Genomic DNA, 13407 nt, shown 5'->3' with positions numbered 1-13407 from the left:
AAGAAAGGGTCTGAGAAAATACTTGAAGAGATAATGGAAAACTTCCCTAACATGGGAAAGGAAATAGTCACCCAAGTCCAGGAAGCACAGAAAGTCCATACAGGATAAACCCTAGGAAAAACACACCAAAACACATATTAATCAAACTAACAAAAACTAAGTTCGAAGAAAAAATATTAAAAGCAGCAAGGGAAAAACAAAAAATAACATGCAAAGGAATCCCCATAAGGTTATCAGCTGATTTTTCAGCAGAAACTCTGCAGGCCAGAAGCGAGTGGCAGGATATACTTAAAGTGATGAAAGAGAAAAACCTACAACCAAGATTACTCTACCCAGCAAGGATCTCATTCAGATTCGATGGAGAAGTCAAAAGCATTTCAGACAAACAAAAACTAAGAGAATTCAGTACCACCAAACCAGCTTTACAACAAATGCTAAAGAAACTTCTCTAAGTGGGAAACACAAGAGAAGAAAAAGACACACAAAAACGAACCCAACTAACACACCATTGTAAAGCAATTATACTCCAGTAAAGATGTTAAAAACAAACAAACCCAAAACAATTAAGAAAATGGTAATAGAAACATACCTATCGATAATAACCTTGAATGTAAATGGATTAAATGCCCCAACCAAAAGACACAGACTGGCTGAATGGATACAAAAACAAGACCCATATATATGCTGTCTACAAGAGACCCACTTCAGACCTAGGGACACATACAGACTGAAAGTGAAGGGATGGAAAAAGATATTCCATGCAAATGGAAATCATAAGAAAGTTGGAGTGCAATACTCGTATCAGATAAAATAGTTTAAAATAAAGACTGTTACAAGAGATAAGGAGGGACACTACATAAAGATCAAAGGATCAATCCAAGAAGAAGATATAACAATTAAAAATGTTTATGCACCCAGCAGAGGAGCACCTCAATACATAAGGCAAATGCTAACAACCATGAAAGGAGAAATTGACAGTAACACAATAATAGTAGGAGACTTTCTAACACCTCACTTACACCAATGGACAGATCATCCAAACAGAAAATAAATAAGGAAACACAAGCTTTAAATGACACAACAGACTAGATAGATCTAATTGATATTTATAGAACATTCCACCCAAAACTGGCAGAATACACTTTCTTCTCAGGTATACATGAAACATTCTCCAGGACAGATCACATGTTGGGTCACAAATCAAGCCTCGAAAAATTTAAGAAAATTGAAATCATATCAAGCATCTTTTCTGACCACAACGCTCTGAGACTGGAAATCAATTATAGGAAAAAAAGTGTAAAAAACACTGGAGGCTAAACACTGTGCTACTAAATAACCAAGAGATCACTGAAGAAATCAAAGAAGAAATTAAAAAATACATAGAAACAAATGACAATGAAAACACGATGACCCAAAACCTATGGGTTGCAGCAAAAGCAGTTCTAAGAGGGAAGTTTACAGCAATTCAATCTCACCTCAAGAAACAAGAAAAATCTCAAATAAACAATATAACCCTACACTTAAAACAACTAGAGAAAGAAGAACAAAGAAAACCCGAAGTCAGTAGAAGGAAAGAAATCATAAAGATCAGAGCAGAAATAAATGAAATAGAAACGAAGAAAACAATAGCAAAAATCAATAAAACTAAAAGCTGGTTCTTCGAGAAGATAAACAAAATTGATAAATCCTTAGTCAGACTCATCAAGAAAAAAAGGGAGGGCTTCCCTGGTGGCGCAGTGGTTGAAAGTCTGCTTGCCGATGCAGGGGACACGGGTTTGTGCCCCAGTCTGGGAAGATCCCACATGCTGCAAAGTGGCTGGGCCTGTGAGCCATGGCCGCTGAGCCTGTACGTCCGGAGCCTGTGCTCCGCAGCAGGAGAGGCCACAACAGTGAGAGGCCTGCGTACCGCAAAAAAAAAAAGAAAGAGAAAAAGGGTGAGGATGCAAATCAATAAAATTGGAAATGAAAAGGGAGAAATCACAACTGACACTGCAGAAATATAAAGGATGATAAGAGACTACTGCAACAACCATATGCCAAAAAAACGGACAACCACGAAGAAATGGACAAATTCTTGGAAAGGTACAATTTTCTAAGACTGAACCAGGAAGAATTAGAAAATATAAGCAGTCCTATCACAAGTAATGAAATTGAAACCAGAATTTAAAATCTTCCAACAAACAAAAGTCCAGGACCAGATGGCTTCACAAGCAAATTCTATCAAACATTTAGAGAAGACCTAACACCAATCCTTCTCAAATTCTTCCAAAAAATTGCAGAGGAAGGAACACTCCCAAATTCATTCTACGAAGCCACCATCACCCTGATACCAAAACCAGAAAAAGATACCACAAAAAAAGAAAATTATAGACCAGTATCACTGATGAACATAGATGCAAAAATCCTCAACAAAATCCTAGCAAACAGAATCCAACAGCACATTAAAAGGATCATACACCATGATCAAGTGGGGTTTATCCCAGTGATGCAAGGATTCTTCAATATACGCAAATCAATCAATGTGATACACCATATTAACAAACTGAAGAATAAAAACCATATGATCATCTCAATAGATGCAGAAAAAGCTTTTGACAAAATTCAACACCCATTTATGACAAAAATTCTCCAGAAAATGGGCATAGAGGGAACTCACCTCATCATAATAAAGGCCATATATGACAAACCCACAGCAAGCATCATGCTCAGTGGTGAAAAACTGGAAGCATGTGCACTAAGATCAGGAACAAGACAAGGATGTCCACTCTCACCACTCATATTCGACACAGTTTTGGAAGTCCTAGCCACAGCAATGAGAGAAGAAAAAGAAATAAAAGGAATACAAATTGGAAAAGAAGAAGTAAAACTGTCACTGTTTGCAGAAGACATGATACTATACATAGAAAATCCTAAAGATGCCACCAGAAAACTACTAGAACTAATCAATGAATTTGGTAAGGTTGCAAGATACAAAATTAATGCACAGAAATCTCTGGCATTCCTATACACCAACAACGAAAAATCAGAAAGAGAAATTAAGGAAACACTCCCATTTATCACTGCAACAAAAATAAAATACCTAGGAATAAACCTGCCTAAGGAGGTGAAAGACTTGTACTCAGAAAACTATAAAACACTGATGAAAGAAATCAAAGATGACATAAACAGATGGAGAAATATACCATGTTCTTGGATTGGAAGAATCAATATTGTGAAAATGACTATACTATCGAAAGCAATCTACAGATTCAATGCAATCCCTATCAAATTACCAATGGCATTTTTCACAGAATTAGAACAAAAAAATCTTACAATTCGTATGGAAACACAAAAGACACCGAATAGCCAAAGCAATCTTGAGAAAGAAAAATGGAGTTGGAGGAATCAGGCTCCCTGACTTCAAACTATACCACAAAGCTACAGTAATCAAGAGAGTATGGTACTGGCACAAAAACAGAAATATAGCTCAGTGGTACAGGACAGAATGCCCAGAGATAAACTCACACACATATGGGCACCTAATTTACGACAAAGGAGGCAAGAACATACAATGGAGAAAAGACGGTCTCTTCAACAAGTGATGCTGGGAAAACTGGACAGCTACATGTAAAAGAATGAAATTAGAACACTACCTAACATCATATACAAAAATAAATTCCAAATGGATTAAAAACTTAAACGTAAGACCAGACACTATAAAACTTTTAGAGGAAAACATAGGAAAAACACACTTTGACATAAACCACAGCAAGGTCTTTTTTGATCCACCTCCAAGAGTAACAGAAATAAAAACAAAAATAAACAAATGGGACTTAATTAAACTTAAAAGCTTTTGCACAGCAAAGGAAACTATAAACAAGACAAAAAGACAATGCTCAGAATGGGAGATAATATTTGCAAATGAAACAACAGACAAAGGATTAATCTCCAAAATATACAAACAGCTTATGGAACTCAATACGAAAAAAACAAACAATCCAGTTAAAAAATGGGCAGAAGACATAAATAGACATTTCACCAAGGAAGACATACAGATGGTCAAGAGGCACATGAAAAGATGCTCAACATCACTAATTATTAGAAAAATGTAAATCAAAACTACAATGAGGTATCACTCCATGCCGGTCAGAATGGCCATTATCAAAAAAGCTGGAAACAATAATTGCTGGAAAGGGTGTGGAGAAAAGGGAACCCTCCTGCACTGTTGGTGGGAACGTAAAGTGATACAACCACTATGGAAAACAGTATGGAGGTTCCTCAAAAAACTAAGAATAGAATTACCATATGACCCAACAATCCTACTACTGGGCATACACCCTGAGAAAACCATAATTCAAAAAGACACATGCACCCCAATGCTCATTGCAGCACTATTTACAATAGCCAGGACATGGAACCAACCTAAATGTCCATCGACAGATGAATGGATAAAGAAGATGTGGCACATATATACAATGCAATATTACTCAGCCATAAAAACAAACAAAACTGAGTTATTTGTAGTGAGGTGGATGGACCTAGAGTCTGTCACACAGAGTGATGTAAGTCAGAAAGAGAAAAACAAATACCATATGCTAACACATATATATGGAATCTAAAAAAAAAATGGTACTGATGAACCTAGTTGCAGGGCAGAAATAAAGAGATAGACATAGAGAATGGACTTGATGACATGTGGTGGGAGGGTGAAGTTGGGCAAAGTGACAGTAGCGTCAACATATATACACTACCGAATGTAAAATAGTTGGCTGGTGGGAAGCAGCAGCATAGCACAGGGAGATCGGCTCGGTGCTTTGCAATGACCTAGAGGGGTGGGATAGGGACAATGGGAGGGAGGTTCAAGAGGGAGGAGATATGGGGATATATGTATGCATATGGCTGATTCGCTTTGCCGTGCAACAGAAGCTAACACAGTATTGTGAAGCAATTATCTCCAATAAAGATCTATTAAAAAAATAATAGAAAATGTGTTATATTCATACAATAATCTATTATACAGTAATGGAAATAAACTACTACTACATGCCATAACATTAGTGAATCTGACAAACCTCAGGCTGAGAGAAAGAAGCCATACATAAAAGAGTAAATACAGTAAAATTTCCTTTGTAGAAGTGCAAAAACAAGTGAAACTAGTGATGACAGAAGTCAGAGTAATACATATGTCAGGGGACAGCAGTGGGAGTAGTTACTGACTAGGAATCTTGGTCTGGGTAGTGGTTATACAGGTACATAATATATAAAAACTCATTAAACCCACTTCAAAAATTGTTCATTGAGCACATACTCTGTGCTAAGCATTGAGCTGGGAACATAGCTAAAAACACAGACTTTGCTATAATGGAAGTCGCAATCTGACAGAAGCTTGGGAAATAACCTTAATTTTATGAGGTCAACGTCATATACCAGAAAGTATTCCTTTCCAAAAAATATACTAAGTTCTGTCATCACAAAAAGAGTAGACTAAGCCAGTAAATGTTAATCTCTAATTTACTTACCCATCATAGTAAATGTTTTCCCTGAACCAGTCTGTCCACTGTAAAAAAGAATGTTTCATATATTATTTTCACACATGAAATTTAGAAGACTACCCTATTTTAATATGGTCTACTAGTATATAAATTTTCCCCACAAAGAACTGTCTTTCGTTTTTAAAATTATATCAGGTAAAAAGTGAATGATACATGTTCTTTCTCTCCTATTCTACCACTAAGACTTAACCACTCTTAACTGTCTAATAAATGCTTCTGGATTATACAGACATGGCCATCAGAGTTTTCATTTAATTTTTATTTACAAAATTGGAATGATGCTATTCATACTTCTCTGCAACCTGTTTTTTTCCCTTAATTTTTATCTCACACATCTTTCTATGCTGGTAAATAGAGATCTGCCTCTTTATTTTTAATGGCTACATAGTATTCCATGAATGTATCATAATTTATTTAATCAGAACCAACTAGAAATTTTTTTCCAATTTTTGCTATTCTAAATAATGCAGCAATTCTCTTCCTAAATTCTGCCTTTAAAAGATACTAAGATGTCTTCATTTAAAAATAAAGCAATTAAAAACATCCTTATGCTATAGGCTTGATTTTTTTTTTTTTTTTTTTTGTATAGTGTCATATCTCCTCAGGTACACCAAGAAACAGGAGAAACAAAAAACTAAAGTTAAAATTTAGGGACTTCCCTGGTGGTCCAGTGGGTAAAACTCCATGCTCCCAATGCAGGGGGCCCAGGTTTGATCCCTGGTCAGGGAACTAGATCCTGCATGCATTCCACAACTAAAAGTCCACATGCCGCAACTAAAGATCCCACGTGCTGCAACTAAGACCTGGTGCAGCCAAAATAAATATAAATAAATATTAAAAGAATAAAAACAAAATAAAAATTTATGTTGAAGATAGATGTCAGTTAGGATGTTAAATGTGGTTACATTGGACTCATGGCACAAATATAAAATTTTGAGTTTACTTTTTGGTTCAATGCCCCAAGAGCTAGAAAACAGTATAATCTAGTTGGTTACCTCTTTCTTTCGGAAGTAGGGGGAAAAAAGTTCTTCAGTTAACTCAGAATAAGAAATGGATACTGTTGAGCGTCCTACTTGAAGGTGAAGGGGACACTATTAACAATAACTCTAGAATTGAGACTGTCTAAGGTAAACCAGAAGGTATGCTCAACCAACCAATAAACCAATGCTCACTTCTCTCCATATGTTTCTCATTTCTGCCCTTGACTACCAAAAGCAATTTTCAAATTAAATATTATAATTAGTATGCTTAAGGATCTTCAAAGAAAACAGTTCTGAAGATATATAATCTCTGGTAATTGTGGCTCTTATTTCAAATTGATTTTTGAGCTCTACCACTCAAAATATTCTGTGGAAAAAAAAATCTTTTTTTTTCTTGAGAAGACATGAGAAAATGGTTATCTGCTTCATGGGTCAAGAGAGAATATTTAGTTCTGCTGAACACAACTGAAAAGTAAGCATGAAAGGCAAAGGCAAATTTTCAAGGAAGAATTTGTGCACAAGATGAATCCAAGCTTTAAACTTCTTATTTTTTATTTTCTTGTATTTTGAGCCAATTACAGATGAACCAAGGGCGAACACACAAAAAAAGCATCAGCTGCTCAAAATTAATTACATAATTCACTACATCCTATTAAAAACCTCTGGTCCTAAATAAAATTAGGAAGTCTATTGCTAGAAGAAAAGGAAAAAATAATTGTACTACAAATTATATTCCTATTTATGAAATAAATCTGAAATGATTCACCTTGTAAAAAAAACTGACCTTCTAGAACTGCCAAGGTTGTCAGCTTACATTCCAACATTAAACCTAGAGCAGTATTTTAAGGCTGCCAGCATTTAGAAATTCAGAATCATCATGCACTTTTTTTTTTTTTTTTTTGGCTGCGCTGTGAGCCTTGCAGAATCTCAGTTCCCCGACCAGGGATTGAACCCAGGCCCTCGGCAGTGAAAGCACCAAGTCCTAACCACTGGACCACGAGGGAATTCCCATCATCATGCACTTTCAATATATATTTGGAAGACAGATTGACAGTTTCTTATACTATATGACCCAGCAATGTATTCCTACATATTTACTCAAGTGATTTGAAAACTTATGTTCACACAAAACCCAATATTTGAATGTTTGTAGCAACTTTATTCATAATTGCTAAAAACTGGAAGCAACCAAGATATCCTTTAACAGGGGAGTGAATTAAAAAACGGTGGTAAATCCACACAGTAAAATACTACTCGGCAAAAAAAAAAGGAAAGAAAGAAAAAGCAAAAGCTACTGATGCATGCAACAACATAGACAAATCCTAAATGAAAAAAGCCAGAACCAAAAGGCTACATATTGTATGATTCCAATCATATGACACTCTGGGAAAGGCAAAGCTATAGGAATGGAAAATTTATTAGTGTATCCAGAGGTTGGGGGGGGGGGCGGGGGGGGAGTGGCTGACTATGAATGGGACAAACAGGAGGAACTTTGAAGGTGGAGAAACTGTTCTCTTCAATAGGTGTGCTAAATGCTTGGGTCTCTGCATTTGTCAAAACACTATGCAACTGTACATCACAAAGGGTGAACTTTAAAGCATGCAAACTAAATAAACAAACAAAACACATCAACTAGGATGTCAGAGACCCCAGGACGGAATGTATCTAATTGAATTACAAGTTCATGACATACTGCACTGAAAGGTGTAGGTGGAAAAGGGGCTGGCCCAAGTAAGTTTACAAAATGAGGTTCTGACTAGAAATTGTAGGACTTAAGGAAAAAAAAAAAAAGGATCTGTACATAAACACTGCATGCAGTAAATCTGTTCTTCACAGGGATACAGGCTAACAATTCTGAAACTGCTTTACATGTGTACTGGGGATGAACAAATAAATAAACGGATGGTAGCAGTGGGAGCCCGGGTTTCTCACTGTCAGCAAGGGAAGTTACAGATAAACAAGAAAGGAAGGCTAGAATGAACCCATGTGGATTCTAAACCCTTGGATTAGAGTCAGAGACATCAGTAGGAACTCAAGTTTACCCTACTGTATATAGAAATGGATAGAAACAGAAACAATTATAGATATGTCTGTATATATGACTTAGTATACATACATATATTACCTAGCTCTGTCTGCTGAAAAGGCCTAGAAGCAATGACACTCCAGTAGCAACAAACACACCGAGTGCCTTAGTTTCTAAACACCATTCTCCAACAAAAGGAACCAGGGCTCCTTGCCAAAATGGCTGATTCTAGGTCTCAGACAGGGAAAATATATGATGAGCCAGGAGCGTACTGTAGCATTATAAAGGAAGTGCTCAAAAAAAAAAGGATGTGACATGTCAAAGGGACACAGAAACCAACCCCTAAAAGCTCCCAATGGCCAAGCTAGAACAATGTAAGCAACAAGATAAACATAATGTAGCATTAGATTATAACCCAAAGTATGATATAAATATATGTAAGTCCCTACCATACAAATGAATTAATTAATTAATGGGGGCAAAAAGACAAATCTTCCTTACAGAAGAATCCCAGATAACATGTAGATCCTCTCCAGGAGGTAAAGTTTAATCCCTTCCACCTTGCTTACACAGGTGGGGCCAATCAGATTACATGAGCCCTTAAAATTAAAGAACGTGCCCACCTCAGTCAGAGAGCAACATGACTAAGGAAGAGCAAGAGTTGCGTGTCATTGGCTTGGAAGATGGAGAAAGGGGGCTGTAAGCCAAATAATGTCGATGGCCTCTAGAAGTCGGAAAACAGATTCTCCTCTAGAGCTTTCAGAAGGGAACACAGTCCTGCTGACACCTTTATTTTAGCTCAGAGACTGGCGTCAAACTCCTGACTTACAGAACTGTAAGACAATAAATTTGTGTTGTTTCAAGCCACTAAGTATGTGGTCATTTGTTACAGAAGCCATAGGAAACAAACAGAAGCACTTACTATTGTACCCTTGTATAAGGAAACAGTGAACAACTTACTATGCAAAGATGGTACCATTATAGCCACTCATGCAAGACTCCACAATGCCTTTGGCCACAGTTGAGAACACAGACTCCTATAAATGTTAAGCACCAAATATGTTAACATTTCACAAAAATGAAAACATTTTTCCTAAACTACATTCTAAAATATAATAAAATTTGTGTGCAAATTTTCATTTGCAATAACATGAAAATTATATCTACTATAGGAAAAAGGCTAAAATAGCTAAGATGATAAAACTGTAAACAAAATAATGTCCATTAATCTCCTATGCAATTATAGATTTAAACCTCACATCTAGAGTTTATATAGAATTTTGCATACTGCACGCAATATTATACTGGTATTAGCATAAAATACATAGCCCTATATGTTCTTCAGTACTTTTCCCACAAGCTTATACTAAATAATCAATATCTGATTTTTATTTTCATTTTTATATATAAATAGATGCAGCCTTATCAACAATGCAAGAATTCGTAGATCTGCATTGTCTAGTATAGAAGCCATGAGCCACATATGGCTACAGAGCATCTGAAATGTGGCTAGTCCAACTTGAGATGTGTTTTAAGTATAAAACATACACCAGTTTTGGAAGACTGAACACGAAAAAAAAAAGAATGGAAAAATATCTCATTAATAACTTGCTTTATGTTCCTTACATGTTAAAATGGTATTTTAGATATACTGGGTTAAATAAGATACAGAATTAAAACTAATTTTACCTGTTTCTTTTTTACTTTTTAAAAATGTGGCTACTAGGGAAATCCCTAGTGGTCCAGTGGTTAGGACTCTGCGCTCTCCCTGCTGAGGGCCCGGGGTCAATCCCTGGTTGAGGAACTAAGATCCTGCAAGCAGCACAGCACGACCAAAGATGTGGCTACTAGAAAATGTTAAATTATGTATATGCCTCACTTTCTATTTCCATTGTCCAGCCATGCCCTAGATGAAAAAAGATCTAAAGACCTACATGTCTCACCAAAAACATCCATGTGTATGAGGGAATAATCAAGATGTGTGATGTCCAATGCAGCAGCCATTAGCCATATGTGGCTATTACTTACATTAATTAAAATTAAATAAAAATTAAAAGTCAGGTCCTCAGATGCACTAGTCATATTTCAAGTGCTCAACAGCCACATGTGGCTAGGGCATCTGAGAAATTAATCTGAAAAGGTGAATTTGAAATTTTAATTAATCTTAATTAATTTAAACTTAAATAGCCATGTGTATCTAGAGGCTAATGTAATGGACAGCACATTTCCAGAACATTTCCATCACTGCAGAAAGTTCTATTGAATAGTGCTAGCTAGATTTTAACTAAATTGTCCTTAATTAGAAAAAGTTATTGACACCACAGCAATCTTGTTTTTTTTGGCCATGCCTTGTGGCATGTGGAATCTTAGTTCCCCAAGCAGGGATCAAACCCGTGCCCCCCTGCATTGGAAGCGCGGAGTCTTAACCGCTGGACCACCAAGGGAGTCCCAACACCATAGTAATCTTAAATCAATCACTCTCTGCTATGGATTGAATGTCTCCCCAAAATTCATATGTTGAAACACTAATCCCCAATGTGATGGTATTTGGAGATGGGGCCTTTGGGAGGTAATTAGTCATGAGAGTGGAGCCCTCAGGATAGCAGTACAGGCACACCTCGGAGATACTGTGTGTTCGTTTCCAGATGAGCTCAATAAAGTGAATATAGCAATAAAGCAAGTCACATGAATTTTTTGGTTTCTCAGTGCATATAAAAGTTATATTTGTACTATACTGTAGTCTAGTAAGTGTGCAATAGCATTATTTCTAAGAAAACAATGTACATGTCTTAATTTAAAAATACTTTATTGCTAAAAAATGCCAAAACAATTACAACAGTAACATCAAAGATTACTGATCACAGATCACCATAATAATAACAAAAAAGAACAAAATATTTCAAGAAATATTGACCAAAATGTGACTCAGAGACATGAAGTGAACAGTGCTGTTGGAAAAATGATGGTAATGGAGTTGTTCGACGCAGAGCTGCCACAATCCTTCAATTGTAAATAAACACAGTATCTAAAAAGTGCAATAAAGTGAGGTACGCCTGTAGTGCCCTTATAAGAAGAGACACAGAGAATTCTCTCTCTCCACCGTGTGAGGACACAGTGGAAGACAGCTGTCTACAAGCCAGGAAGTGAGTCCTCACCAGACGCTGGATCTCTTGCACTTGATCTTGGATTCCCAACCTCCAGAACTGTGAGAAATATATGCTTGTTGTTTAAACCACCCAGTCTATGATATTTGTGTAATGGCAGCCAGAACTAAGACACTCTTCTTGGGCTTCCCTGGTGGTGCAGTGGTTGAGAGTCCACCTGCTGATGCAGGGGACACGGGTTCGTGCCCGGGTCCGGGAAGATCCCAAATGCCGCAGAGCGGCTGGGCCCGTGAGCCATGGCCACTGAGCCTGCGCGTCAGAACCTGTGCTCCGCAACGGGAGAGGCCACAACAGTGAGAGGCCACAACAGTGAGAGGCCCGCATACCGCAAAAAAAAAAAAAAAAAGACATTCTTCTTAAACTAGGCAGTTCAACTTTACTTATCAATCATCCAAGTGGCTCTGAAAAGTACACCTTCACCAACCTCCATCACAGGTTGGAGAGGGAAAATAAAGCAGGCTTGTCATTCTAGTACAAAGTCTGATGAAGGAAGAAAAATATTTAATAATATTAAATTTTAAATATTTATGGAATGTTTGAGCTTCCTTATCTGAGATCTGTCAAACTAAAGAGACCAGAAGTGAAATCCTCCCAAATAACAGAATCTTATATGTTCCAAATGAAAAGTTTAGTTCCCAAAATCATCATTACCTGAGTGGTGTCCATTTCTGCCACATGATCAAATATGAAGGTTTTGGGCTCAGGGTTGGAGTGCAGCCGGACAGTCGTAGAGGACAGCACAGATAGGCATAAGTTTTGCTCTCCATCAGCTGATCCAGAACCCTCTGTAGGTGGGCGAACTCGCACAAAAACTTTGATAGCATCGCCTTCATTACTAAAGACAAAAAAATATAGCAGCTAAGTTTACTGGAGAAAAAGGATCTAAGCCTCATATTGCCTCTAGTGTTTCTAGTCTGAGTTTCCCCAGTAAAGTACGAGATCTACCCATTTATGTTTACCTTTTATCAAGAGTCTCCCATAACCCACACCCTTTACTGATTCGCTTCACATCAGCCAACTTCAAAAGCCTTTACTTGAAATCATCTGAAAGGCAGCTTTAAGCTCTGCTTGTCTCTGACTTCCTTTTTAATAGCAATAATAAAGTAAGTCATCCCAAGGGAGAATTATGTTACTGATTCCATCTTTTAGCCTGTAAGGTGAGGGGACAGGGGCTGGGGAGGAGATGTGATTTTTCCATATTTCCAGGTAGCCGAGGACAAAGCTTAATGCTGAAACAAGGAACCCTTACTTACTATGCTAAATGGTTGTTTTAGGAATACTACATCCCTAATTCTTTTGGTCTCATCAATAAGATTTTTTCCTTACCTTGGTTGGTTAGACTGACAATTTGTCACACTGCGTAACTCAGCTAGAAAAAAAGATAAGAAGTCATTAAAGGTTTTTAAAAGTACAACATGAAAACCCCATTCTTCTAGCCTATTCTTCAGTTGCTGACACTCCTCAGTCTCCCGGCTCCCTGGCCTGGGCGTGACAGGGGACAAGCCTAGATCTTCCACTCCATTCTAACTGTAAGCAGATAGGTTAGGGGGTCCCCGGAGAAAGAGAACCAGGAATGGCTTTCTTGACATAAGAGAACCCATTTTGGTCTAAGCCATTTTGTGGTCTAAGCCTGGCGCAATGCTTGCCCTCAAACAGGTCTCAATAATTAATGACCTTAAGGGAGGAAATGTAGAAACAAGGAGGAG

General features: G+C 37.3%; 1 protein-coding gene across 1 annotated transcript in view; it reads right to left on the bottom strand.

Annotated features, from left to right (window-relative positions):
• KIF15 (kinesin family member 15) overlaps positions 1-13407 on the bottom strand; it is a 96961-nt gene that overhangs the window by 54699 nt on the left and 28855 nt on the right. The window contains exons 2-5 of the mRNA XM_060308802.1: positions 13028-13070; positions 12353-12536; positions 9498-9574; positions 5499-5536 (exon numbers count right to left, since the gene is read on the bottom strand). Of these exons, the coding sequence (XP_060164785.1) occupies positions 5499-5536; positions 9498-9574; positions 12353-12536; positions 13028-13070 (342 nt within the window). The remainder of the gene's footprint in view (positions 1-5498; positions 5537-9497; positions 9575-12352; positions 12537-13027; positions 13071-13407) is intronic.

Source organism: Globicephala melas, chromosome 11 (assembly GCF_963455315.2).
Source record: "Globicephala melas chromosome 11, mGloMel1.2, whole genome shotgun sequence".
Taxonomy (NCBI): domain Eukaryota; kingdom Metazoa; phylum Chordata; class Mammalia; order Artiodactyla; family Delphinidae; genus Globicephala; species Globicephala melas.
The sequence above is the reverse complement of the archived record's forward strand: the minus strand, read 5'-3'. Positions and strand labels throughout refer to the sequence as shown.